The sequence below is a fragment of the Drosophila elegans genome, unplaced genomic scaffold, assembly GCF_018152505.1.
Source record: "Drosophila elegans isolate 14027-0461.03 unplaced genomic scaffold, ASM1815250v1 contig_468, whole genome shotgun sequence".
Classification (NCBI taxonomy): Eukaryota; Metazoa; Arthropoda; class Insecta; order Diptera; family Drosophilidae; genus Drosophila; species Drosophila elegans.
The window spans coordinates 1,650,962-1,678,214 of NW_024545855.1; the positions used below are offsets into that span (position 1 = coordinate 1,650,962).

The 27,253-nt window shown below is 40.0% G+C and overlaps 6 protein-coding genes across 10 annotated transcripts; 5 read left to right on the forward strand and 1 right to left on the reverse strand.

Moving 5' to 3' along the window:
• Positions 1-13,495: 13,495 nt before the first annotated feature.
• LOC108143897 (sterol O-acyltransferase 1) lies at positions 13,496-16,145 on the forward strand. The gene is made up of 2 exons (XM_017268472.2): positions 13,496-14,334; positions 15,001-16,145. Exons 1-2 carry the CDS (start codon positions 13,665-13,667, stop codon positions 16,035-16,037), a joined length of 1,707 nt encoding a protein of 568 aa, XP_017123961.1. The 5' UTR covers positions 13,496-13,664; the 3' UTR covers positions 16,038-16,145.
• On the reverse strand, positions 16,067-19,607 carry LOC108143903 (cyclin-dependent kinases regulatory subunit). Of its 2 annotated transcripts, XM_017268480.2 has the most exons (3): positions 19,477-19,607; positions 16,607-16,683; positions 16,067-16,538 (listed from the first exon to the last, which is right to left on the reverse strand). In XM_017268480.2, exons 2-3 carry the CDS (start codon positions 16,663-16,665, stop codon positions 16,307-16,309), a joined length of 291 nt encoding a protein of 96 aa, XP_017123969.1. In that variant the 5' UTR covers positions 16,666-16,683; positions 19,477-19,607; the 3' UTR covers positions 16,067-16,306. The 2 variants fall into 2 exon arrangements, with proteins under 2 accessions (XP_017123969.1, XP_017123968.1); XM_017268479.2 differs by lacking the exon at positions 19,477-19,607 and having other exon boundaries at positions 16,607-16,744.
• LOC108143902 lies at positions 17,083-19,509 on the forward strand. 3 transcript variants are annotated; one of them, XM_017268476.2, is made up of 3 exons: positions 17,083-17,332; positions 17,419-17,497; positions 17,752-17,957. In XM_017268476.2, exons 1-3 carry the CDS (start codon positions 17,106-17,108, stop codon positions 17,908-17,910), a joined length of 465 nt encoding a protein of 154 aa, XP_017123965.1. In that variant the 5' UTR covers positions 17,083-17,105; the 3' UTR covers positions 17,911-17,957. The 3 variants fall into 3 exon arrangements, with proteins under 3 accessions (XP_017123965.1, XP_017123966.1, XP_041564872.1); XM_017268477.2 differs by adding an exon at positions 18,987-19,509 and having other exon boundaries at positions 17,160-17,497; positions 17,752-18,181; XM_041708938.1 differs by adding an exon at positions 18,987-19,509 and having other exon boundaries at positions 17,160-17,497; positions 17,760-18,181.
• Positions 19,608-20,504: 897 nt separating the features above from the next.
• Positions 20,505-22,551, forward strand: LOC108143904. The gene is made up of 2 exons (XM_017268481.2): positions 20,505-20,860; positions 21,144-22,551. The coding sequence occupies exons 1-2, from the start codon at positions 20,605-20,607 to the stop codon at positions 21,335-21,337; spliced, it is 450 nt and encodes a 149-aa protein (XP_017123970.1). The 5' UTR covers positions 20,505-20,604; the 3' UTR covers positions 21,338-22,551.
• Positions 22,552-22,642: 91 nt separating this feature from the next.
• Positions 22,643-24,253, forward strand: LOC108143901. Its single transcript, XM_017268475.2, has 2 exons — positions 22,643-22,857; positions 22,917-24,253. The coding sequence occupies exons 1-2, from the start codon at positions 22,836-22,838 to the stop codon at positions 24,026-24,028; spliced, it is 1,134 nt and encodes a 377-aa protein (XP_017123964.1). The 5' UTR covers positions 22,643-22,835; the 3' UTR covers positions 24,029-24,253.
• A 102-nt stretch (positions 24,254-24,355) lies between these two features.
• LOC108143898 (transcription factor Ouib) lies at positions 24,356-26,705 on the forward strand. Of its 2 annotated transcripts, XM_017268474.2 has the most exons (5): positions 24,356-24,586; positions 24,665-25,233; positions 25,538-25,563; positions 25,640-25,786; positions 25,852-25,952. In XM_017268474.2, the coding sequence occupies exons 1-4, from the start codon at positions 24,395-24,397 to the stop codon at positions 25,744-25,746; spliced, it is 894 nt and encodes a 297-aa protein (XP_017123963.1). In that variant the 5' UTR covers positions 24,356-24,394; the 3' UTR covers positions 25,747-25,786; positions 25,852-25,952. The 2 variants fall into 2 exon arrangements, with proteins under 2 accessions (XP_017123963.1, XP_017123962.1); XM_017268473.2 differs by having other exon boundaries at positions 24,363-24,586; positions 25,538-25,786; positions 25,852-26,705.
• Positions 26,706-27,253: the final 548 nt, after the last annotated feature.

The following is a 27,253-nucleotide window of genomic DNA, read 5'->3' on the forward strand; positions in this document are numbered from 1 at the left end:
CAAATTTAGTCGACTCAAATCTCAATTGCAAAGCGAAAACAAATGGCAGAACTGCAGCCACACAAAGGCGGGGGAGAGCCGTTACACGGAGAGTAAAAGAAAGAGCGAAAATGAGCAACCCGAGAGAATTTCACTCGAAACGGATGCTAGCTGTAAATCTGAGTGAATTTCCCCATCCCCAAAAACAGCATCCCCTTCGGAGTTCTCTCTCTTTCACTCATTCACTAACTCTCTCTCTCTATCTCTCTTTTTATCCTTTTGCATTTTCTGGCGCTGCATTTTGGCCGATTGCAGCTGCCTTTTGGACTCTTTGCCGTTTTTTGGCAACTCCGCTTCACTATCGATTATTGATTTCTAGCCCCAAAGAGGGAGAGAGAGAGGAGGGAAGGGAAGAGAGAGAGGGGCACCTTCGCCAATTGTTTTTTGGTCAACTTTAAGCCCAGACACATTAACAACTTAGCCAACTGCAATTTGGCCGATGGTAAGTTTGGGCCATGGAAGATTTCTTGTTGCTTCAACACATTTTCCGGCTTGTGTGCGTGTTAACTTAAAATTAAATTAGTCATAAATTATATAATGACAGTTTTTTTTAACTAAACAAGGATTATGGTTTACAATAAATTGTTATTATAATTTGTATCCAGTAGGATATTCATGTTTAAAAGTGAAACATTTTGTTTAAAAGTTAGGAAACGGTTTACTTGAAATCAAGGTGCTTCTAGTCATTCGATTCGCATGCTTTTATTATATGATTATTATAATTAAAAGATATGGGCTAGGGCTGATAAACCGGGTGGTATTTAGGCTTTGCCAGGGGGTGGGGTAAATGTAAAAGCAATATTTACAAAACAAACGACATGGCAGAAAGCAAACAAAACGCCACCGAAATGCAAATTACACAAGTTGTTGGCAAATGCAGGAGGACGACAGGACAGGAATCGGGCAGGTAGGCCAAAGGACAGACCTGCCATTGACGTTGACGGGAGATGTAGACATGGACATGGACATGGCCAACCGGATTACGAACTGCAACCGGACTTAGCGTCCGAAGAAAGGATTAAAGGACGCGAAACTACCTGATCGGCCCGCCCCGTTCATTAATCCGCGCATCCGAAGAAGTGCGACTCGAACTAGAGTGACGTGGATTTAAAAGCGATTTAAGAGTTGGCCCGCTGTGCATAATCCAACATTACGTAGTACCCGGGATCACGAGGGATCAGTGCCGCTGATCCGGAGGATCCAGTTAGTCCCGAGCGATTAGCGCTCGCTGATCAGCCCGATTAGCGTTGCTCAAGCGGGCGGGTGTGGATCCTTTGCGGCCCTACGCGATCCCTTTGGAGTGTTATGTAAAGTTGAAGTTAAGGACATGTAACAAATAAGCCCAAGGACTGTCACGCTTGACCTTTTAATTGAGAGTGATGTGCGACGATACCTATCGTGATCTGGGCAAACACAAACATGCTGATTATCATGATCGCCTAATTGCTGAAAGTCCTTGCGACAGTATGCAAATGATCCTTAACTATTGCAGGCCTGCCGCCGCCTCAATAGATCCTTCGAGGGGAAGATCAACAGGGAGGATTCTCCTCGCATCTTCATCTTCTGATCATCGAACCTCGCATATATGCAAATGTATCTCTTGAGAATGCAGCCAAGCATTTGGGATTTTGTGGTTGACCGAGTTGCTCCCTCACGAGAGGATCTCATTAGGATCCCTTTTTTGTGTTTTGATTTGGCGCACTCTTCCCCTGACCTTTGTCCTTTGGCCTGTTGAGATATCACCTTGAGTTCGTAAGCTGATTTCATGCTAAGGATGATTTGCCATTTTACTTGAGTTTTTTCCTCCTCGAGGGTTTTTCTTTTTTTTTTCTTTGGCTCTTTGGTTTTTGTGGTTTTTGTACGGAGATTTAGCTCTTTGATCCTAAGTGCAAATTGGTTTTGCTACACAATTACTTAAATTTTAAAGCTACTGTGCTGTATAGAATATTTGAATAACAGTCTTGGGTAAGATTTCATGGCTGTTTAAAAAACAAGTTTAATACTTATACTATTTCTTAGCTCTGAATAATACTTAATAATTACTAGCTACTTACAAAATAACTGTCTATTCATTACAAAAACATTAAATTTTTTTACATTACTTAAAAAATCTTTGCAAACAATTAATTAAAAACACTATCATTTTAATTATTCGCGTGATGATATTTCTAATGTATATAATTTTCTAATTTCAAATCATTTTCCAATTCTGACTTGCCATTTTTTGGCCTTTTCAAAATTAAAGAACAATTCAGTTTTGTATTTTCTTAGGTAGCCCAAAAACCACTTGCAAATCTCTGCTTCATTAGCTGGCGAGTTTTGCACACTTCACAGACATGTCGAGACCCTTAGCAAGCCGCAAAAATTAGCATTTGGCATAAATCAGATGTGAAAAGTGCTCGCGACATTCCGCCCACCAAAAAAGGGACGAAAGCGAGGGGAATGCGGGAAAATTCCGCCGAAATGTTATGGTACACAGGATGGTTGAGGACGGGCGTTCGCCCAACATCCGTAAATCCTTTTTTAGCACGAAAAACCGAAGGATTAAAAAAGGAAACTAGAGCAGAAGACCGGACTGGGACGAATAGTTGCTCTAATTTTCATTGTCCGCCTTAATGGTTACGCCGTAAAATTGGCTATGCGGCGATACAAAAGCGTGAAGGACAACGGCAGGACATGGAAGACAATCGTCTGGTGGATTTCCAGTCGACACGCCACGAGATTTTATGAAGGCGAATCGCTTTGCATGTTGCTCTAAACATTTCGCTTCGGTGACCGTTTGTTTTGGTCAGGTAAGACCTTCGGTTAACAATGAAAATAGCTGGAAAATCGCGAGAAACTTCTAAGGATTCACAGCGAAGCAATATTTGTCAGTCTAATGGTCATTAGAGTGCACCGTTCTACTTACGATTGTACCAGGACTTTTGGACGAAACTTAAAAAACGGCGCAAAAAACTCACTTCCGCGGAAAGGATCCTTTTTTGGGGGGATCATAAAACATTTAGTTTTTTATGGCCAATGTCGAGCAGGTAGACCGCTGCCGTTTTTTGTGTGCGACCTCAACCCTTTCACCATTAAGAAAAAATCGCATCCTGTGAGTGTCCTTGTCAGTTTCCCTCGAAGTTCGTACCGACCCACGATTTGTGTGCTCTGCGTTTTCTCTTCTTTTTGTTTCCAACTAATGTCTGCGTCTTTGTATTCTTTATGACGCATCGGTTGTGTCTTTTTTATGGTGCCCTTTGTTCTTTGAGCCCAGTTGCACGGCCAAATCCCTACTTCCTCAACCCTTTTGCGGACGGAGAAATTGGACCGGCGAGAACGGGTTGACTGAAATTTCCATAGCACTTTTTACGAGCCGCGATCTTCCCGGAATCTTTTTGGTCATTAGGCGAAAGGGTTAAGTTCGATTTTTGCTTTACGGTGGGTTTATGGGCTTATTCAAATTCAAAGGGTTAAACGAAATAAAGGGTTTATAAATTTTTACCACTTGAATCGGACTGGGAAACTTTTGAGGAACGTCTTCTAATATTTGGAACTGAAATGTATTTTTACTAAAAATAACTTTATAGCTTTATTTTTTTCTCATTTAAAAGCTTTTGCAAAAATAAAAATAAAACATTTTAATATTTCCAGAAATTTTATTAATTTTTTTTTTTAAACAAAAAAATAAAATATTTAATTATGTAATGGCTTAAAAGAATTAAAAATGTGGCATATTTGCCGAATCCGTATGTAAAGCGTAGATTATTTCAGACCCTTTACTACAAATAAATTGTAAAGATTTAATATTGAAAGCGAAATCATTTTAATCGTTTATCCATAAGTAACGGCCGTGAATAAAAATTCTTGAAAATCCCACAAATTATATTCGATCCCGCTGGCTGAACATTTGGCGCGATTACATTCGTAATTCGCTGGAAATTAAGACCACTAAGTCGCCAGCGAAATGCATTCGGACATTGGACAAATGTAAAAAGGATTTTTGAGCCCGGCCATTGTCCATTGTTGTCCGTTTGTTGTACGGCAGACCCAGAAACGCACCGAACCCAAATCCCGAGCTTAGGCAATCGGCATTGGGAAATAAGCGCCAAACATTTCCCCCTGTCCACTCGATAAATATAACTCACCCACCCCAGAGATCCTTAAACGCAGGACGATGTGCCGTCTAATCAGTCCACATTTTCACACTTTCGTGACCCCTGCGGCGCTACAGATGCGGATCGGGGGTTGGCCAATAGCCATTGGCCATTGGTCAGAATAAAACAAAGTGAAGTAAAAATAAAATAAAAATACTCATACAAATACAAGTAAAATTGGGAACGCGCGCCACCATTCTGCATCCTGTGACCCCTTGTCAGCGTCAGGCACAGAGGTTAAAATTAATGCGAATACTGTGGATGTGCGGGGAAATTGCATCAATTCGGGGTCACGGCTAAGACGACGCCTCAAGGAGAGCTCTGACATACATAATATAGGGGTGGCTAGGGTCAAATTTATGGCTCGACATTGAAAAGTGTAACAGTCGAGCGAAGGATTTTTGCAGATCCGAAAAATTTGCGCCTCATTGTTTTGCATGCTATGAAAAATGGTTCGATTTGGAAAGGGAGGTGGGGTCGTCGGGTTATGGCGATTTTAATTGACCATTGGGTGACCCTCACCCGGAAACGGGTCGCCGATGTGACCTTTTTCCGTCTTGACACTCGGAAATGATTTAAATAATTTTTCATTGCCATCCAGGTTTGTTTTTATTGCAAATGGCATTTAATTGTTGACCCCTGAGTTTTCCACTCGCCGCAACGGAAAATGTAACGTATTTTCGTCATCGGCAGCTGGTAAAATCTATGCTCATTTTCCAGCCCATCTCGAAGCTCTTTGGTTGAGCCAAAGAATTAGCTAATGGCCGGGCCTGTTTTGGGGAAAATGTCGGTAATGGCCCGGCCAACTAAGCCGGAAAACGTACGGCGCAAATGCGAATAAAAAATTGAACTTCTTACGATAAATATGCGAGCCTATTAGTCGCACAGTCAACGCCATGCCAAAAGCACGGCCAGCAGGCTTTTAGCCCAGGGCAAAAGCCCATGTCAAGCGCTGAATAAGTAATTCTTTTTCTAGGATTGCGACCATCAGGACGATTCCAGGACTCAGTTGGCCAAGGTGTGGGTGCCAAGAACAAAAGGCATAAAACGCTAGAACGGAGGATGCGAAAGACAAAGCAGAATATTTTATTTTCTAATGAATGCGTTGAAATGCCAGATTTCGGATTTATTTCGCAGCAAGGACACTTTCTGCCTTATTAATACCCTGTAGTAAAGGTTAATTTTTACAAAAAATATTCAAGAACATCCCTAAAATAGATTTCGGTCAGGTAAAAGATTTTATAAATTAAGCACGAACCATTTAAGGGGCTATTTACAAAATTACCTAGTGAGATCTAATAGCGTTTTTTTATATTGCAGGTTAAAAAAGGAAGTAAGAATACAAATGACATATATTATTAATAAGATAAAGGAATAGTCTTATATTTAAGGTATACTTTCGCATTATTATAACTCTCAAACTAAACCAATAAATGACTCGGCTTATATGTTTGCATCCCCAAAAAAGAAGCTGCATTAACACTTGGCCCTATTCCTCACACAATCCCACACATATAGTATACTGTTCAGTCGTATCCCCGCATCTTTTGGGCTTACCGTTAGAGTGTAAACACCACTGTCATTTATTTTCGTATTATCATAATGAGGACTCGTATATTTTTATGTGAATTTCTTGCTTTTTGTGCCAGTAACATTCACCAGGAAAAACCCACCACCCAAAAGGGGGAGTATACCACCCCCTCACATGTCACTGAGTTCCCGAATGTGTGTGTGCGTGTGTGTAAAAAAAGCAGCCAAGCAAAAATAAAAGTAAAACACAAAAACAGTTTCGCGTTGGCAATTTGGTTTTGTTGTTGTTAAATTATCACCCAGTTCGGGGTCATATAGAAACTATATATCCACCCCAATTGTCGTGGTTCGGCTATTTATGCATCCTCCCACCAACACCCCTCCATCCCAAATACTTTTACAGTGACGTACGAATATTCACATGGGTGTATTAATGCTAAAATAAAAAAGTTCATATATTCTAGCTCCGAAAATGTTTGTATTTTATTTTTATAAACAAATTTTATGATGATTTTTATTTATTTACCGTTTGCTTAATCTTTTTTTATGATTGCTAAAGAAAGTAAAAAATTGAAAGTCTGACTCGTATTGAGCACCTTAAAATTGAGCTGATCTTTAGTTGGCACTAGCACTAAAGTAATCATGAGCCCTAGTCGAAGGCTTATCCCGGCGTAATTTTCTCCGTTTTATTTTCTTTGTTCCATTTTCCACTTGCTTATCAGCAGAAATTTTTACATCACACAAATTTCAAACCAAAACAAATTAGGTTCGATGGAAGTCTTGTAAATAACCTTAAAGTCAAACAAGATTTGTTTAACAATAAAAAAATGCAAATATGTGTATACTGAAATTTGGCGGTTTCTGTTTGTTCGCACTGATAAAAATGATTTGTTTGCCCAATTGGTCAGTCAACTTTTTGCTTGACATGGAAAATTTTGAAAGTGATTATAGATAGCGAGTTAAGTGTGTTAAGTGGATTGAACTGAAAGAGGTGCATTGAGTTTGTTTACTTTTATTATATATATTCTTAACAAGATCCACCAATTAAATCTTTGACAAATATGTTATCTAAAGAGTTAAGGTTAAGTTTTAGTAGTGTTTGTTTATGAGCAAAATATATATATATAAATTTAAACTCGAATGAAATCTAGATTTTGTGCATAATTATGGAAGTAACATTTAAAACAAAAATCAATCAGGAACTAATTTTTTTAGTCTGCTTTTTATAAAAATGTTTATCAATAGATGTTCAATATATTTGCCTTTCTATACTATGAATATATAATATAGGTACAAAAAAACACTGTATATTAAAATATTAATATATCAATGACTTTAGAGATGTGTTATTTATGAGAGGTGTTTTTTATCCAACCATGTTTCTCGAAAAAATTTCATTGCATACTTTTGCGGGTTATAGAACGTCAGCCAATAAAATTCTACGAGCAACGCCATTTCTATCAGCGGCCACACAAAAACTAATTCCACATAATGGGCCAATCTACATAAAAAATCGCTCGTTGGCTCGGTGGATTCCCCCAACCTTCGCCGACAAAAAATCGATGAGCGGAATGGGAATGAGTCACTGAAACTGCCACCCCCCGCATAAATTTCCAAATAATATAATGGTAAAAAAAATCAGCACACGAGTGCGAGCGAGAGAGGCTGAATGGGCGAAATCGGGGGAGCAAATAGAGTTCGAAATCATGAACCATACAAAATGAAAATCCACCCTCGAAAAAAGTTGCCAACGTTTTTTCCGTTCGTTTTTATTTTGTTTTCTTTCCTTCCCCTTTGTTTGGTTTAAGTGGGCAAAAAAGAAGAACGCAAAAAGCATTGAGTGGGTGGGTTTCTATGTGTGAGGGTGGGTGAAAGTATTTATTTGAGTGTGTGTGTGTGGGTGGGTAGACGCTGAAAGTACACTTTGAAATCAGAAAAACTTCATAATTACTTAACTTTCTTAGCAATAGCTATAAATTCAGAGAACATCAATTTTGAAATGCCTAAACATGAACATTACTTAAAAAAAATAAATATCACAAAATGACATATCAAATATACATATGTAATTTTTCCATACATTTAAAACACCTGAAAAGATTTTTTTAAGTACTATAAGAAAATTGATTTTTGCAAATGTGTACCGTAAAGATTGTTGTCTTTATCTGAATAAAAGTTTAAATGTATTTAATTCTTTAAACGTAGGCAATCTTTTAAATGTTATAAACGACAATCAAATTAATTTGAACACTTTTATTTGGCCTTAAGAGGTCAGTAATCATTGAGTTTTTAAATAATTATACCACATTTTTTTTAAGTATATTGGGTTGATGGCTGAATCTAAGAGACTGTTTCGCTTTGTTTGCAAAACAATCAAAAGCGGACGGAGTCGCCATGTTCGTTCCCAGTTTCCTCGGTCCCCCTGATTTCGTTCCGTTGACATCGTTGGCGACATTAAATATTGCTAAGCGTTCTTTCTTTTTCCACTGCCCTCCGACTACCAGCGATTTCCACCGGTTTTTCTTCTTCGTCCTTTTTTGCCGGCCAAACCAATTTCAAGCATATTTTTATGAGTCCTGTGTGCAGGCGGACCGGTCAACATATGTAAGTCCATTGGGCCGGCAGGCGCAGCAGCTTTAGTTTATTTTGCAAACGTGTGCCACCGACCACGCCCCCCCGTGGGACGCCCCCAAAAGTACAGGACGGTACGAGGCCATGTGCTAGACGCTAATAACGTGGCCGGCCAAAAAGCGGCAGGAAATGGCCAGAGTCCTGCGTTGAATCCAGGCGTGGGTTCAAGTTCTGGCCTCGCTTCCATATGGTCGGATTCCCTTGGTCTGAACGTGAGGGCAATGGAGCTGCAAGGAAATTGGGGGATTGGTTAGTGCATTACGAAGGGGACAGTAAAGTATCTTTGGATTATTGGTTATAGCAATATTTATACTCGATTAGAAAGAAAGATACTTTTCGCATAAAATCTAAGCATATTTTGGTAATAAGTGTTTTTAAATATTTGCATTGTTTAGTAAGAATACCAAATTAAACTTTAATCTTATAATTTTAAATAAACAAAAAATATAAGGATAAAAGTTAATTACCTGATTAGCTTACTTTATTGCTTAGTTATAACTTTAACAGAAAAATATTTAAATTTGTAAAACAAAATATATTTAAGATTAAGGGCCAGAAAAAACTTACGAAATTGTTCAGGCTTAAATAAAAATAAACTTTAAACATAGGAAAAAATACAAACAAATTACATCGTATTGCTGAACAAAACAGTAGAGTACGTTGAAAGCTTTAATGGCTGAAAACCTAATATTTTTAATAATAATTATAATTAAAATGCTTCAAGAAGCAATGTTGCATGGTTGGGAACTAATGATCCTTAATAATTCATGGCCCCAGGTAAAACTAACATTTATACTGAAACCTCAAAGCATTTTAGTGTTTTGCTTAAAATTATATGTCTGGGTAGACTTTTGTGGATATAATTTCTATTGGGTCTCTAATCGAATGGCATCATCGCTCACATTTTGACTGCGTTTTATGGGCCTTTTTACCAAATTACAAAAATGCGCCATTTCTAATTTGTGTGTGTTTTTTTGCTTTTGTTTTCAGTTCGGGACACACAAAAGTGTGCGCCTATAAACCAACAACGCAACGACAAATAACGGAAATGACAAAACAAATACACACACACACACATACATTTACGGCCACATGGCCATCCCACCATCCACAACCCACAGCCCACCGCCCACTTTGGGTCACCGTCACCCCTCATATCCCACATGCCCAAAAATATGCAACATTTTTTATATGTTTCTGCTTCACAAAACTTTTGCGCAGGCAGCATCATAAAATTTTTTTCTGCTGCTGCTGTCACTTTTTTCCTCCCGTTATTGTTGCTGTTGTTGTTCCGCTTTTGGTTTGTGGCCAGGCTTTTATGTTGCTTTCTCTCTGTGTGTGTATGTGTGTGTGTGTGTGTGAGTGCTTTTTATGACCCAATATGGCCGCCACAGAGCGGCGTACGTGTTTGCCTTCCCGTGTCCGGTCTCCGGTCGCCTTTCTCCACTCTCTCCCCACTTTCCCCAAACTCTTTGCGGCAGTGATGACACCGATCTATTTCAATTGCTCATATATCATTCAAACCAATTCTTGTATTAAAAGTTGTAAAAACTATAACTACTTTGAAAAATCGGATTTTCTAAAGAAATCTTAGTTTATGAAAACGTAGGTCAGAAAATGGTGATGTCGCTAATCCGTTCAGTTATTTTTAGTATATGTATTATTGTGCTTAAAAACTAAAACTAGTTACCTTATTTTGGTCCCCCATTTTTTTCCAACTTTTAAAAATGACGTATATGTTTACTAGAAGACATTAAAGATATCCAGCCATATTTAGATATTTTTCTGTTAAGACTAATTTCATTAGACTTCTGAATTCTGAATGCTCAAACCCACGTTTATTTTAAATAACATATTACAATCGTAAGGATGTTCCGCATAGAATACAGTTTTGCAAAACTCAGTCCCTAGAGGTTTTAATATACTTATATTTCCCTGATATTATTCTAAGTTTTCCAATCTGTCTCAATGGGACATTTTATTTTTAGTTTTTGCTTTGGCTAAGAAATCAAAAAGAAGTTGAGATCTCTAAGGGAAAAAGGCCACTTGGTCAGCACTACTCCGAGTGCGGGTTTATGAATTATATAGATTTTTATGCGGTCGCATATTATTTTTGTTGCCTTTTTTGCTTCTCCCTCTTTTTTGTGTTGGCCTCCGACTCCTCGGTTTTCTGCTCCTTGGAACGGTGGGCAATAAAAATGTCTTTTTATGTGTACGTTTGTCTCCTATTCCGGCCAAAGGATCTCTCGCCCATTTTGGTTGCTCCATAATGGCCGCCTTCATGCGGCATGTTTATGAATACGCCTCGACTTCGCTTCGCTCCGCTTTTGTTTTGGCTTTTGCTTTTGCTGTTGGTTCCTGTGCTTTACGAGTCCTGGTACTGGCGCAGCTTTTATTATTCCTATTTTCATATATATTACACTCTCCATTTTTGGCTGTTATTTTTTCGGTCCGCCTTCGGCTCTAGCTGCTGTTGTCATTTTTGCATTAATTTCATATTTGGTTTATGGGTATGTGCGTTGAGTTTTTCTTGCCGCTGCTGTTTATTTCGCATAAATAATAAATATTTTTGGTTATTGCGTCTGCACAATATTAATATTATTTTCAGCACACCCACACGCACCGCATGCATCCTGCGAACCGCAGGACTCATGACCGAGAGCTTTAATTTCGGCTCATTTTTCGCTATCAAAACACTATGTTTATGTCCGTGTATTTGTTTTTATTCCACTCATCGGTATACGCACATACATATTTATGCATAAACTTACATTCTCGTAAATATTTGCAATTAAATATGCCAAAAATACACCAAAATTGCACAAACACACACACATACACATGCATTTCTCGTGCACTTCGCAATTTGGACCATATTTGACCCAGCAAAAACTATCTACCATTTTTGCTGCAATTTTTTGGCTTTGAAAAATTCGTTAATTAAAAATTTCATAATTTACACACAAAGTTAAGTATTTGTTGGAATGTGTTCGGAAACCATTTTCAATGATTCAATGCGTTGACTGACCGCAAGCAGCCAACAATTACACACATTTAAATGTCTATTTTATTCCGTATTGCATTTTGAGATTTAACGTTCTTTGACAGGATGGTAATCCATTTAAGTCCTTGAAAATGACAAATTTCAACTCCTATAACTTTTATAGGGTCATTCGCCTTTTTTAATATTCTTATTCTTAGTAAGTGGTTTAAAAGATAAGGCTTATGGCCATAAATTAAATATAAACCTTTAACAAAGTCATTACCCATATTGGTGATTGTACTTTTGATTAAAATCTAAGTCTGCTGATCCTAACAAACTTAAGGCAAATAGTTTCATTAGGCTCAATATGTTAATCCGATTGGTAATAATATTTATAAGGGGTGTCTTAATATAAAAATGTCAATATGTAAAGGCGTTTTGTAACAACATTTACAAAGTATTTCTTATTATGAAAATGTCAATAGTAAGTCATGGAAAATTTCTCGAGTTTCTCTTTATAAATTAGGCAACCGGTTAACTCGGATTAACTCTGTAAGTACATCACGATGGCAGGTGCGCTTAGCCGCAAAGAGATTACAAATAGTGCTAATCTTAATAGTTTTATTAGCCCCCATCAATAAAACGCATGAACTTTGATAGAGATATCTGCGGACAAAGTTAACGTTATCAATGTGTACTTAAAAGCATGGGTCTCCCTTTCAATTGGATCGTCACTTTTAGGTGTTCAACTAATTTAACTATTTTTTATTGAGTTGGAAGTACAAAAATTGACTTCCTTTGGTATTCTTATAAAATATAATTCGATTTAAAGTAAAACCAACCATAACTCTGAAAACAAATGCACATTATATGCAGGCCATTTAAAATAGAAGAACATTTAATTTTTTGTAGCTTACTTAAAATAATAAGTAATATTTTAATTAATTTAAGACTTGTTATGTCTTGTAATTTTTGTCCTATGAAATAGTTTTTACACAGGTTGAAAAACTATTATAAAATCTTATTCAAGTCAAACAAGTTTGCAAAGTAACTAGGCATTTTATTTATATTTTTGTAATTTTTATTGCCTAAATCCAGAGGGTTTCACTGTGCTGGCCCCACTGTGCGCAATGCACCGGGCTCGGGCTCGGGCTCCTAGCAATCGGGTCAGCATCATGTAAACAAATCGAGTGCATGTGCACTCGCCTGCTCAGAAAGCCACCAGTGGCCACCATCACCACGAGGCCAATGGACAGGGCTTATCGCACTTGTGGCGTAGAATAGACTGATTAGGGTGCCGTTGACAGCTAGTCGTCTTGCTCAAAGTGCGAGATATTAAACCAAATGTATTTCAATTACAATTGTAGCGCACTTAACATTAGGTCCCCGTTTTGCGAGCGTTCGAGCGGTCTCAATCAAACGAAGAGAGTGACTAAGAGAATCGAGGCCAGAGACGTACAAAACATTTTTATGGGGGCGATCAAAAATAAAAAAGCTACTGCATACTGTATGTAACTGAAATATGTAGTAACCATCTTAATGAAAAAAATACTCAGAAAAAAAAATATTAATTAATAAACATATATCCTATACTTAACAATTTAAAGGAAATCGATTTTTTTAAGTTTTACAATTTGAAAATAGTGTTAGATACATGTGGTTGAAAACAAATGTTCTACTTAAATAGTAGTCTTTGTAATTTTTAAGATAATCTCTAATCTAATTTCTTGGTCTTTTCAAGGAATAATAAACGTATGTGTGTTAAAGCACTATTATAAAAATGTACATTACAAATCTTTTATTTTGCTGAATATTTTGTTATTTAATAAATTATCTTTTTTACTTATCAATAATCTGTTTTTGTGACAATTAGATTGCAAAGACCGTAACGATCATGCGTTTTTTTTTTTTAAATTTAATGTTTTATTGTTAAAGTAAATAACATTTTTTCCATTTTTCAAAAAATGTATTATTTGTAAATATGAATACAAAAAATTACAAATTCATATAATTATTAATTTTTATAATGCATCCAATTCTTAAGTATTTAGCGTTGCTCAACTACATATGTTATAAATAAATGTATTACTTTTAGCTATTTATAGATTAAGTTAAATCTAAGATCCCCCTAACTGGACGCCCCTGATCGCTAAGTCAGCCAAGCGCCGTTATCATCACGGATTTGAAAACAACACAGAAGCGCTGACGATGCGAACATTGTGCAAACTGACGTCCACGGGGGCAGTCGCTCAGATCGGTTGAGTAACGCGTCTATAAAATTGACCAATTGACCAGTTGACCAGTACTAAAGCCCCAGAACAAAGGACTAATTTAAGGATACAGTGATGGCCGCGGAACAGCAGCAAAAAAGAGGCGCGGAGGAGGCACCGGAGGCCAGGTTGCCGGACCTCAACTTTGTGCGCGACAAACTGCAGAAGTTCCAGACAACAATGATGCGAGATTTCGAGCAGCGACTATCCTGCATGGTGGATGATGTCCTCCAGGACCTGCGGCAACGGGAGCTACGCGCCCACGAGTTCCCCAATTTCGAGCGATCGGATCGGAAGAGCACCTGGCACAATCGCGTCACCAGTGAGGCGCCCGCGGACGTCAGCGATTCGCCAAATGGTCATGCAAATGGAAATGGCACAACTCCAAGGCCGTCAGCGGCACAGCTCCAATCCGAAAAATCCGGCCAAAAACAGCGACGACGACAACTGCCCGAAAAAGTCTTCGTCGCCCGGGAATCGTACCTCACCGCTCTGCTGCAGGTGGAGCACATGCGCACCATCTACCACATTTTCTACATTATTCTGGTCATGTTCTTGCTGAACGTGATCTGCTACGATTACTTCGTGGAGGGGCGGATCGACCTGGGTCTGGGCACTGTCCGGGGCGGTTTGCTCCGCCTCCACTGGGTGATGGGCGTGTGGCTGCTGGAGCACGTCTTCGTCCTGGCCCTCTACTTCGCCTTCCGCGGATGGGCGCTGGTCAGGCACAAGCTGAAACCGCACAGTAAGTTTTTGGATAAGGGGCTAACAAGATAAGAGAGGTAGTTTCATCGATCATCGAATTTCAATTTCAAAGACAGTTTTATAATTCAAATCATAGATAGAGCATATTATGAAATTGTTTAAGATATTTAATTATATATATATATATTTTAAATAAGTTAAAATAAAATTGTGATTGTAAAATGTAGGTCTTATACCAATTATAAAAGGTCAGAAGTATGAGGCTAAAAACCTTAATCACTCCCCCTTTAAACTTGCCAATTTATTAAAAAAAACGATACAAACTTTTTATGACAATTTTTAAAGAGTGTTGGTTTTTGCACTTAACCAGGAAATTGTGACGACTTTGTTTGTAACAAAGGAAAATCAAGTTAATAGTTAGTCATCTGACTTATACTAAGATAAATTGCGTTTCTTTTTTTTTTGACAAAAGCTGGACTTAACTGATGGAATGTTGCATACCCTATTTTTAAAAAACCCTAAATGTAAAGTTACTATGCAAAAGCTTACCATAAGAGAAAATTTGCATTTAAATTGCAATTAAATGTACTCTATACTTGTTAAATGAAGCAAAACTAAACTTACATTGAAAGAAGCGAAATGATATGAACTGAAGCCTCCAATTTGAGTGTAAACCATGTACCTAATGAATTTTCCTTTTTTTTAGGCGCTCTCCAGAGCTTTTGGTCGCACAGCTGCCTGATCCTGTATATCAGCTCCCAGCTGGTATTCTGCTTCGTGTCCACCTCCCTCTGCCTAAAGTTTAACCTGCCCTTCGTCAGTGGCTGTGTCCTGCTGCTGGAAAGCACTAGACTTCTGATGAAGATGCACGCCTTTGTGAGGTACAATGCAGAGCGGGTTTTGAGAGGGAAGGCCAAGAAAGAAGATGCAGAGGAGGAGGAGAAGGAGGAGGCCACTGGCAGACCTTTTGTTCCACCGCTGAGCTGCTACACTTACTTTCTATTTGCCCCCACGCTTATTTACCGCGACAGCTATCCGCGCACCTCGCACATCCGCTGGAAGTTCGCCCTGAACCGCCTCCTGGAGGTGGTGGCCATAGCCTTCCTCTACGCCTTCATCCACGAGCGGCACATCCACGAGCACTTTGGGCAGTACGGCCTGGAGCCAATGGGACCCTCGCAGCTGATCCTCAAGCTCTTCGGCATGATGCTGCCCAGTGCTGTGATCTTCCTGTGCGGATTCTACCTCATCCTGCACTCGTGGCTGAACTTCACGGCGGAGCTGCTGCGCTTCGGCGATCGAATGTTCTACAAGGACTGGTGGACGTCGCACACCTACGACGGGTACTACAGAAATTGGAACGTGGTGGTGCACGACTGGCTGTACGAGTATGTGTACAAGGATATGTACAGTCATGTGTTCCGCGGCTCCAAGGTGGCCGCCTCGCTGTCGGTGTTCATGATCTCCGCGCTGGTGCATGAGCAGGTTCTAGGCTTTGCCCTGCAAATGTTCTTCCCGGTGATGTTCTTCTTTTTCGGCGTAGTCGGTGTGGCCTTGGTGTTCATCATGCGAAGGGCTCCCAAAGTGCTGGGCAACATCTTCCTGTGGTTTTCGCTCATCCTGGGCAATGCCTCACTAATCTCGCTGTACGCCATGGAGCACTATGCGCTGAAGAACTGCAATCTGAGCTACCGGAGCTGGACGGATCACCTGTTGCCGGCGGTGTGGCGCTGCTACAATTAGTCAATTAAAATTAATCACTACTTTTTAACTGTCTTTACAGTGCGTACACTGGGGGTGTACGCTTCGATTTGTATTTTAGGTAAATAAACTTAATGAAATTAACAAAAACGTCGTCTCCATTTCCTCGTTTCGTGTCTTTGAACTTGCCAGCTTAATTGCTCCTAAAGCTATGGGTATTAATTTTACATCAGTGTCTGCCTGATGCTAACTTATGAAATACTGCGTGAGTGTTGGGTTTGGGTTTCTTGGGAGGATTCCCGGTTCCCTGGTTAACCGCACAGATTAGCAATGGCCTGCGCTGCATTTGCCGCAGCCACCTGTGGCGCGTCCTCTGCCGGAATTCGTTTGCGGCGGAATAGAATCACATGTGGCTCCGGCGCATGGACCATGTAGTGCACCCAGCCGGGACTCTGCTGCACGCCCAGATTGCGCCACTCCGTCTCCGTCATCAGATGCGCCTTGGGCACATGTTTGGCCAAATCCGGTGGCAGGATTACATGCCTGCAAGTGTGATCAAGTTCAGAGGTAAACAAAAACTTTGCGGGGTGTTTAGTGACTGTGCCACCTACCTGTATTCAAAGTTATCATCAAAGTACTTCTCTGAGTACTGGATTTGATCGGCCGGCATCGCAAAAAGACAGTAAATCTAAGGTAAATAAAATAATTTAACCAAAATAGGGCAATTAATTAGCTGGAGATGGAACTTATTTGACTAACAAAATTATCGCTAGGGGTATTCGTTATTGAACGGTCGGTTATCGTTTTAACTATCAACTGTCAAAACTGACAGACCCTTTGGCGCGAAATTCAAGCAAAGCGGGCAGATAAATAATATAATATTAAATGTTACATTTCTAATTTATATTTTTAGTTTGTGTTACCATATATTGATGGCCAAATAAAGTTTAAACATTTTCAGTGACTTGGTCTTTTAGAGAGTAAATTGAAAAGGGGTTTTTAAAGCTTAAAAGTCTGTCAATCATAGGGTTAATAATGTTCGAGAAAAACCAAAAAAAACACCTAGGCAGTTTTACATTACCAGTGTGACCGAAACACTCTGGCCTGGAAATGCACAGCCCTCGCTCTCCTGCAATTGAAAATGCGAATTGTTCCGTTACTCGGTCATGGCCACACTGCTTGTGCGTGGAGCAGCGCGGGGAGAGGTTCCATCGATGGGCAGAGTTTTTATATAAGCCCCTCTATGTGCCACTCGTCTCTCGCCAACAAACCAACAACAACCAGCCTGGCCAGCGGACAACAACATCGCACACGCGTATAAATAAACGTGAACGCATGTACTTAATATTAGCATAGAGTTGTCGCCTGCGTGTATTACATATATAACATCCACATACTCCTATGACAACGGGACCCCATCCAGAACAACAACAAAAGTAACGGCGGAGCAGCTAGAGGAAGAGCAGAGGCGAAGAAGGAAAAGAATAAGTATTGGAAGAGAGGTGAGGGCTAAAAAGTAAATACAGTCAAGCTTCTACAAGTAGAACCACCATTTGCCCCCAACAAACAATCCTCTATTGAAGATTTTGAGTTACACAGGCTTTCAAACGTATTCATACTCCCTATTATCAATAAAATGAGTACCATTCTATCGCGGGTGTCAAAGCTAACTGTCGAGAAAAGTTCAACTCAAGGAAGTTTGACTGTGCATATGTACATACATGTGAGCAGAGCGCAATTAGCAAAACTTTTTCAGTCCAACAGACACCTACCCCACATACCACTCAAAAGTTTCAATGCGGGCGTAAGGAAGCCGAAACACCTGCTGCTGCTGCCTGTGGAAAAGCTGGAGAAGCTGCTCCAAACTGCCCAGGTGACATCCAACCAGTTGGAGGCGACGCACCTGCCGCCTTGAGGAACCGGAGACAACGGAGGAGGACACGGACTCGATTTTGGAGTAGCGGCCACCATGAACGCCAGCCTCATCTATGAGATACTCATGTATCTGAACTCCTTCTACTTCGGCATGTACGCCGCCTTCGAGGTGGGCGTGGGCGTACTAAAGGCGATCAATCTCAACTACGGCGAGAACGCGTTGTCCCGGGAAGCCAGTATCCTGCTCTCCCTGTGCATCATCGAGACCCTGCGCATCGTCTTCGGCCGCAAGAGCAGTCTCAGCGATCGTGGTGAGTGTATGGTACCTCGAAAGGAGGTGGGATAAACCCACCGGCAGCGATGATGACATGGCGAAATTATTTGTTTGCCCGGTCACCCGTCCCCATCTCCATCCCCTTTCCGCTGAGACCATAACCCATAAACGCTGGCCGTACATATACGTATATGTAGTCCACACGACGTATGCGTAATTATGGTCATCACCCCGGATGAGTGTTTAGCGTTTGGGGGCGGCAGGAGTGGATGGCGCCCTTCTGGCACATTAAGCAATATTCAATGGAAATCTATCAAAGCGAATCATCGAAATGAGCCAGCTTCTCACTGAAAATCTTATTTAAAAAGGAATTGGTGCTATAAAATGCCCTGTTGAGTGTATTTTTAATAATAATAACTTTCCCTGCTGTACTGAAAGAAGGCCTTTATAGTTTTTTTTTTAGAAAAACTAATTTTGCAACATATAAAAAAGGTTTTTAAAAACGTAACCTATTTGGTATAAAATTTATTTCAAGTTTAGTGATTAATCCTTTTGATAGAAAATAGCTTCACTCTCAATACAAAACATAAATATTATAAAAGAAGTATTGGCAAGATTTAACTCAAAAACATTACATTTTCAAACAGGCTCAAACTAAATCTATGTTGCACTGAAACCATTAAAACTTGCTGATCGATTTAAAATCTATATATATTTTAGGAACAACCACGAGCAAAATTAATTATAAACAAAGCAGACGTTAATCATCTTCCAACTGAGGCGAATAAAATTGTATTCCATTATATTCCCATACATTCATAGTTTACTTTTTTTTATTGCAGGCTGGCAAGCAACCGCATCCGTAATATTAACACTGCCCAGTCTTGCTATTGTTATCTACCTGTGTTGTTTTCAAACCTTTGTTCTCAAACTCGAAATTATTCTGAGTGCCTTAATGATCACCCTACAAGGTGCTGAACTAGTCTACGCCAGCATATTCATTTGTACAATGTGTCGCCCCGTGACATACACCTAGCAGTTGATATACCACGTTGCCGCCGCCACGTCAACGACCAAGATCGAGATCAAGACCAAGCCAGCACTAACACTCCCACCTGGAGGAGGAGAAGAAGATGGAGGAGGAAGAGGAGTATCCACAGCCGAGCGGCGACTACGACGAAGACGAGACACTTTCTTCTGGCACATTCACATCAAACGATTCGCAAAGGCCTCAAAACTGAGCTACTTTAATGCCGACTAAGCCACAAACTATACTACAAGGATCCACTTTCAACTCGCAGATTTTAAAGCAAAGCCCGAACCGAAACATACCCATTGGGTGGCACTCGTGGAGGATTTTCCTCAAGGTAAGTGGACCCTAATCGACTTATATAATCCGTACAGACCATCCGCGTCCACGGAAATCACATCGCAACTCGAAACGCGACACGTCCGATTCTATCAAAAGCAAAGCTGCATTTAATTTTCATTTCTTGGTTGCATTCTTTTGTCCGGCCTTTGTGGCGATGCCTCCCTGCTGGCGCAGTTGCGCCTCGGACTCGCTCGTTTTTGGTATTTTTATACAGCTCTGATGGTCTAAAATTATATGCGAACTGCATGCTCGTGCTACAACGCTGCTGTCCCCTAGGTGCAATGTACACTTCTAATTCAAATGTAATATACACGGGCCACTGCGGACACGTTAGGCTGTCTAGAATGGCCAGATGAGAGGGCCGCTTGTTGTCAGCATTCTCTCGGTTCGGTCTTGGCTAGCCATCATACCCTGTATAATTCATGGGATGGTTTAATAAGTATAAGCAAGGAGGGGGTACAAATTGTGCCATAAGAATTTAAACAAATTATAATAATCGCGATTTTGTTATCAGCTTAAATAATACGATCCAGTTCTAATTGCCAATCAATTTTAAAATTGTATTCAAACTCTTTTTATTCCAAACCATACGAAGCTTTTTTCAAAGACAAACTTAAAAGCATTAGTCTGTCACTAAATAAACAGTATTTTTTAATTGTAGCGTACCATTTAGGGGCGGCTATTTACCCAAGGGAAATGTCCGCCAAGGGAGTTTTAATAGTATGCGTCCTAATAACTTTTGTTATGACCAGGGAAATTATTTTTGCTAATTTCTGAACAGGCAATTCGTTGGCCCATGCTGACCAAAACACCGAGCAGGGAAAACAAATAAAAGGCGACAACGGCCATCAGCACATTATTCAAATAAACAGCACATTTCGCAGCGACAAACCGTGAGACCGCCGATGTGATGCCGCTGCATTGGCCAAGCGAGCAGCACGGCAGGTCCGCGTTATTATTATGGTCAGTCTATAAATACAGTGCCCAACGTGAGCAACGCCGCCGTGTGAGCGATCCGGGAGATCGATTCGGGCCAATTTACGGTAGACTTCAAGGGGAAAAGCCGGAGAAACCAAGCCGCCAGAAAGATGCCGCCCAAGCGGCCCCCACCGCTCGTGCCGAAGAAGCCAAATCCCAGCATGAACTACGAGGTGCTGATCTACCTCAACTCGTTCTACTTCGGCATGTTCGCCTGCTGTGAGATGGCCATGGGCCTCCTGAAGGCCATCAATCTCAGCTATACAGGACATACGCTGGCCCTGGACACTGGGGTGATGATTAGCTTCATTGTCTTCGAGACGATCCGCCTGATAATGGGACGAATGAGTTCGCTGGCCGACCGAGGTAGAAAGCTTTCGCCCGCCTTCCAGTCTAATTTTAGGATTTTCTAAAACAATACAATTTTAGAGGGTGTGTTATCATTTGAGGCACAATCGATTTAATCAGTCTTTTATATAAAATAGTCATCTTCTATAAAACCCTATATATTAATGTATACCTATGCTCCCTTTTTAAATATTTGGCAATTGATAGAATTCACTTCTTTACTTTGTTAGCAAGGCATAGATCACATTTGTGATCACTTTCAAACAGCTTCTAATGGAGTTTTTCTCTTCTTCGATCCCAGGTTGGTCAGCCATACTGTCGGTCTTTATGACCGCCCCCTGCTTCGTGGGCGTCTCCTATCTGCTGCTGATGCAGACCTACCGACTGCGCCTGGAGTACTGCCTGTGTACGCTGCAGATTGCACTTTACCTGACCGAGGTGTGGTATGCCATCGTCTTCGTTTTCTCGCTGTGTCGTCCAGTAACTTATGATTAGTCACATAGACAGCAACTTCAGCCAACCAGCAACAAATATACATGTGGCGAATGTTTAGCAATATACAAGATCGGAAACTAATGAATAGAAGTGAAGTGAAACATAATGAAGTTTAAAATGCAGTAGGAAGCTGAATTGCTCATGGCCGAGGAGAAAACCAAACAGAAACAAAAAAAACATATGTAGCATATTAATACTTATGTATAGTAAGGTTTATGATAACATACACACACTCTTATATACATATATTAAACGGTTTTATATACAAAAATTGTTAACATGTAAGCATCAATTGGAACCAATATAAGACAACAAGCAAAAACTTAAACTTGAATAATTTTCAAATTTTTAAGATGACAATTTTTTTGTAAAAAATATCTAAAACAAAAAAACACCCAAAACAAATTTAATGTGTGCAAATAATTTATAATAGTTCACAGATAACTCGAATTCTTAAAAGAATTGTAAAAAATAGAATATCTCAGAAAATCTAGTCAAAAACCGAATCATGTGAATTGTGCTTAAGCGAAGCAGTTAGTAGTTTATACCAATATTCAAAGGCAGGAGAACAAGTGTGCAGAACTAAACTAAATCAAGCCCAGCAAAAGTCTAGACCATGTGTGTACTTTAATGAAAATACTTTATATAAAACTAGCATATAGCGTAAATAACATGTTCAAGACGGTACTAAAACTAAGCCAAACCCAACCCAAGAAAGGGCAAACAAATAAGCTAAATCCTAAACATCCTTAGCGTGTTAAAAACTAGGCAAAAAACCCTCCATTAAAGTGACGCAATCTCCTTGCGAAATTCTTTTCATTAATTCTGCCTATTGGCAACTAAAAACCCCCGGTTAATCACACTCAATTATCCGCGCCTGAAAGGAATCGAGGATTCAAAACGCCGCTCCACTAATGCTAGTCACCAATATTCACCAAAGAACGCGTACAATTTGTAAAACCTTTTTGTGGTTTCATAGCAAATTAGCGCACAAACCGATTGCAAAACTCTCAAAAGTCCACAAATCTCATGCTTTTAAAAAAAAAATTTTAATTAAACAAAACCGCTGAAAGCTGGAAAAACCAAAGTCACAGCCTATGTTGAATGATTTACTTGTAAAATATTTATGTCATTTCGTTAAACGCAAAATGTTAACATACTTTTAAAGCGCGTGTAAAACGGATTAGTTAATAAACAAAAAATAAAAACCAAAACCTAAAAGATTTTATGACTAATTTATAAACACTCGAAGAAAATAACAAATTAAGATCAAAACCAAAGAATCCATATATGTTTATAGTAGGCTATGGTTTCATAACGATCTTTTACAGCACTTATACAGGTGTATTTTTTCCAAGCAGACAAAATTTTCGAAACAAATTTCAGCCAAACAAACACAGTTTTTTCCAAATTTGTGTACTCTCCAAATTCGGGAACCAGAACTGCTGCAGGCCTGTGGCTATTTCAAGGAACAAAAAAACAGATACCATTGAGCTCCATGGATAAAACCCACAAGTCGGGTGAGTTCTAATAATATGAGGGTTTATATACATATATTTTATATATTTATGGTTTCCAGACGAGGCCTTTGACCAGTCCGTATCCAGCAGCAGTCGTCGAGTCGTGTGGAAGCTCAATAATGAGGAGGAAACCTTTGACTCCTTGGTCAGCTATCGTCGCGTTCCCGCCCAGAGCCGCAGTCAGGTCACCGATGTGCCGACCAGGAAACGTACGGCTGGCGAGAACTGGCAGCTGCTTCTGCACGACCTGGACAAGAAGAGGGTCGGAGTTCAGGAGCGCGAGGTGGGCAATAAGACGGTCAACCAAAAGGAGCCGGTGTGGAAAGCCAGCCAGTCATCGGCCACATCTTTGCCGGAGATAAGTGAGTCTAGCGCCAAGGAACGGGCCATCGTCTACTGGCGGCGTCTCTTTGACGGTATTCATAAGCGGCAGAATGGGGCTGATGCAGAGGAAGACGTCGTGCTGACCGCGAAGCCCAGCCTGGCGTTGCGCTACAGGCCATCCCACGAATCGCTGAAGTTCAAGCGGAGCAAGAGTACAACCCGGGAGCTGGTAACCGACCTCAAACTGGAGTCCTTCTGCCTGCCGCCGCAGCAGACGTGCGTGGTGCGTGAGGTGGAGCCTAAGTTTGCCCACCGCAGGCGCATGACGATAGGCAACGAAACGGATTCTTGCTGCTCCGGTGAGCTGGAGGTGCCCAAGAACAGTCCAGTTCAGGATCAGGAACCAGGTTCCCGGGTGCGCAGTGAGCTAATCAGTGTCCATGTCGCGGCACCCACCAGCTCCTCGTTTGTGGATGCGGTGCGCCGTAGCACATCTCCGATTAGGCGTCGCACTGTGCCGAGTAAGGTGTCCGCCGCCGGGACGAAGAGTGGATCATCCCCAGAGACGGCGACAGCGGCGGGGGGCAAAAAGTGCTTCAGCACCAGCAGTGGAAGTGGCGGCACCTCCCAGCTGCCCACTTTCCGGCAGCGCCAGCAGGAGCTGCATCGCTATCGCGTAATGGTCGAGCGACGGCGTCTTGACCTCCTGGAGTTAAAGATAGCCCGCGAACGGGAGGAGGCGCTCCACAGCGAGATCTTGTTCCACAAGGACCTGCAGATCAAGGGCAATGCCATCAAGGACAACGCATTCAAGTTATACGAAGACAACGACTGCTCGAACGTTTAAGGCTTTAACAATTCAACGGGACTCTGTTTCGTCTCGAAACTCATAATGGTTTTCAATAGTTCGCAATGGCCCTGGCCGCAGTGGTTCAAAACTCTCACCGAAAATAAACCAAAAACATTTCAATCTATGAAATATTCAACCTGATGAGGACTTTTCAAATTTATTTTTGCTGCTGTTAGCTAATTGGAAATAGGAAAAGATAATATAAATACGTATAACACTGAACCTATGTATTATTTTAGATAGTAGTTTTTTTCAAACATTTTTAAATTGTATTATTTTGAAAGTAATTTAGCGCGCAAGCTCCATTTGAATATCAGCTATTTGTCGTTTTGCAGCACTGCTTATGCCTGCGTTTCGTGGTGAATGGACTTTATAGTCTCCAACCAGTTTCTTTTTAATTTGTTTGCTTCGAAATTACTTAAAGGTAAAATGTTAATAAACGTGTGCCGAGTGTGCGGCAGGAGCAGGCTGTGCCCAAAGGCCGTAAATCTCTTCAAGCCTGGCCGCCAAGAGATGGAGGTCCTGCGTCGCATCCACCTAATAACCGGAATTCGCGTAATTTTTGGCCATAAATAAAAATAGATCGTGCAGTATATAATTGCGTTCCCTTTTTTATGTGCTACCATGGTGCAGCTGCAGCAGATTCCCAATGCACCGGATATGGTGTGTTTCTGCTGTCAAACGGACATCGTTTCGGCCATGCACTTTCGCAAGATCTGCATCTCGGAGCAGAAGAAATGGGTGCCAGTCGAGAAGAGTGAGGCGGAAGTGGTGGAAAACCAAGACCAGGAAGCGAAGCCAATGAAGGCGGTGCCCAAGAAACAAAGAAAGAACCCGCGGCGAAGGGTGCGGTCCACGATGCCCGTGGAAAAAGTGGACATTGTTGTATCACACGACAATATACCTTTTCCGGAAACAACAGGTGGCGACGATGAATTTGATCAGCTAGCCGAGCTCTCCGGGCAACCGGATACACCGGAATGTGATATAAAACTGGATGATGACGATGCAAAGATAGAGGATTGCTCTGTAAAAGAGGAGGAACTTTCTTTACAGGAAGATGAGGATACAGACTCGGAGCGCAAACTAACCGGCAAAGTTCAAATCTACGCATGCAACACTTGTGGAGTTATTAAAAACAATAAATCATCTTTGTTGAGGCACGAGTATGACCACACCGGCAAAAGACCCTATCCCTGCAAGTAAGTTAAAAGCAATTATGTAATTGAATCCAAATGCCTAGGTCGAATAACAAGATAGATTGTTCATTGCATTGAGTGTGTGTATGTATGAATGTTTAATCAAGATGAAGATAAGAGCATGGATGCGAAGCGCAGAGCTCTGTATCTGGTAAGCAAAGGCTGGAACTCAAATTCCAGCCATGCTGCATAAATTTGTATACGAAAAATCTTACATATTTATGTACATATGAAATGGGGTCTAAAATAAATGCAAAATCAATTAAATTGCTGACATATCATAAAATTTGTTTTTCCTTTTTTTCAGGGAGTGTACAAAGTCCTTTTTGTCAGGTAATGAACTGAAGGCCCATAATCTCACCCATCACACCAAGGATCCTCCTTTTCCCTGTCGCTACTGCGAACGTAGATACTTCTCCGTGGTGGGCCGAAAAAAACACGAGAGGATCCATACGAATGAACGTCCTTTCGTGTGCGATCAGTGCGGCAAGGCATTCACAAGGACTTGTATCTTAAAGGCCCACATGCAGTCGCACACCGCTTTGAGAAAGTTCGGGTAAGTCAAAGATATTAAAGTGAAAATGCAATAAGTAAAACACTAATGTTATTGCACCACTTCAGCTGCGATGTATGCGATCGGTCGTTCAGCTTGAAGAAACATCTCGTCACCCACTTTGTGTCGAACACGCACAAGCGGAACGCTGAAATGGCTGGCTCATTATCATCAGAAACTATGTCCACGGTCAGCATCGAAACCAACGAAACCTGGCCTCAAATAACCAAAATGGCTAGTCCTATCGACGAAAAACTAGTGCAGACGCACTTCGACATTTTGTGTCAGGAAATTTAGTTGTGTTCAATATGCCATTTTAATCAATTTCTCAGTTAGGAATACCAAAAAAAAAAAGACATTTCGGTTAGTACGGATTCGCAAAAGCTGAATGAGAACTAAAACTACAAAAGACAATATCAAATTCTGTTATGTGTTAAATTTTAAAATTACTGAAGTGTTGGAAACAAGAGAATCTCGGAACCAAATTTTTATACTCTGCAGCGATCTTTTCCAAAATTTATTTACAAAAATAAATTTCAAGGAAATGTGTGGCAAGTTTGCTAATAGTCTTCCGCTCAAATATCAAGATTGTGTCTAAATTGTCACGTATAATTTTGATTTCTGTTTTAATTTTTACAAAAATCTCATTACATTTTAAATCCCCTGCAAGGTTTAACAAAGTCTGTTTTATAAACGTTGAAGACTAACAATTTTACAAGTTACATATAATCTCAAAAAACATATTTGAATTACATTTGTTTTTAAATGTCCTGCTTTAATTGTGTACAAAAATCGATCTTAAAATTGTACTAACTTCTGCCAGGTTAAACTAAGTTTGTTATATAAACGTTGAGGAAAACAATTTTACAAACAACATATAATCTCAAAATGTTTTTAAATGCCAGTTAAAAGGTTAGGTTTTTATAACATTTACAGAAAGTTTAAAACGGTTTTAACATTTTTTAATGTTAAAACAGTTGTTTTTCAAAAATCTCAAGTCATATACAAATTGTATTATTTTTTGATTGTTAAGAAAACACTCAATTGTTAACCGACATATTTTTAGACGAAAGAATTTTAAAAATACATGAGAAGTATACAAACTTGAACATATTGTAACAAGTATTGGTACATAGCTGCAATCAAAATTAAAGTAGAAGTATTAATATTATTATGGGATTTAAACAAGTGCCTTCAATCAAAAAATTTACTTACTTAATTAAATTGTTTGATTATTGTTATTAAATCCGAAACTGTACAACTTCTACAACAGTAACCTTGATACTTATATAGAATTTTCAATTTTTCTGTGTTATTATACCATTTGTAGGCAGCTTCTAATAAATCAGATTTCTCGATTTAAAAAAAAGTTACTTTATTTTAATAAAACTTAAAAATGAACGTAAATTTTACCGCAAATGTACAATTTTTACAAAAGTGACCTTGGTACTTATATAGTTTATAGTATAA

What these genes read in the sequence shown, in the direction of transcription:
- LOC108143897 (XM_017268472.2), top strand. Translation starts at nt 13,665, where the DNA reads ATGGCCGCGGAACAGCAGCAAAAAAGAGGCGCGGAGGAGGCACCGGAG. An exon ending in GCACAAGCTGAAACCGCACA is followed by an intron (nt 14,335 to 15,000) that starts GTAAGTTTTTGG and finishes CCTTTTTTTTAG; the next exon opens with GCGCTCTCCAGAGCTTTTGG.
- LOC108143903 (XM_017268480.2), bottom strand. Translation starts at nt 16,665, where the DNA reads ATGCCGGCCGATCAAATCCAGTACTCAGAGAAGTACTTTGATGATAAC. An exon ending in GATGATAACTTTGAATACAG is followed by an intron (nt 16,539 to 16,606) that starts GTAGGTGGCACA and finishes TCACACTTGCAG; the next exon opens with GCATGTAATCCTGCCACCGG.
- LOC108143902 (XM_017268476.2), top strand. Translation starts at nt 17,106, where the DNA reads ATGCACAGCCCTCGCTCTCCTGCAATTGAAAATGCGAATTGTTCCGTT. An exon ending in ATAAATAAACGTGAACGCAT is followed by an intron (nt 17,333 to 17,418) that starts GTACTTAATATT and finishes GACCCCATCCAG; the next exon opens with AACAACAACAAAAGTAACGG. An exon ending in GAATAAGTATTGGAAGAGAG is followed by an intron (nt 17,498 to 17,751) that starts GTGAGGGCTAAA and finishes AAACTTTTTCAG; the next exon opens with TCCAACAGACACCTACCCCA.
- LOC108143904 (XM_017268481.2), top strand. Translation starts at nt 20,605, where the DNA reads ATGCCGCCCAAGCGGCCCCCACCGCTCGTGCCGAAGAAGCCAAATCCC. An exon ending in GAGTTCGCTGGCCGACCGAG is followed by an intron (nt 20,861 to 21,143) that starts GTAGAAAGCTTT and finishes CTTCGATCCCAG; the next exon opens with GTTGGTCAGCCATACTGTCG.
- LOC108143901 (XM_017268475.2), top strand. Translation starts at nt 22,836, where the DNA reads ATGGATAAAACCCACAAGTCGG. An exon ending in GGATAAAACCCACAAGTCGG is followed by an intron (nt 22,858 to 22,916) that starts GTGAGTTCTAAT and finishes TATGGTTTCCAG; the next exon opens with ACGAGGCCTTTGACCAGTCC.
- LOC108143898 (XM_017268473.2), top strand. Translation starts at nt 24,395, where the DNA reads ATGGACTTTATAGTCTCCAACCAGTTTCTTTTTAATTTGTTTGCTTCG. An exon ending in ACCTAATAACCGGAATTCGC is followed by an intron (nt 24,587 to 24,664) that starts GTAATTTTTGGC and finishes ACCATGGTGCAG; the next exon opens with CTGCAGCAGATTCCCAATGC. An exon ending in ACCGCTTTGAGAAAGTTCGG is followed by an intron (nt 25,787 to 25,851) that starts GTAAGTCAAAGA and finishes GCACCACTTCAG; the next exon opens with CTGCGATGTATGCGATCGGT.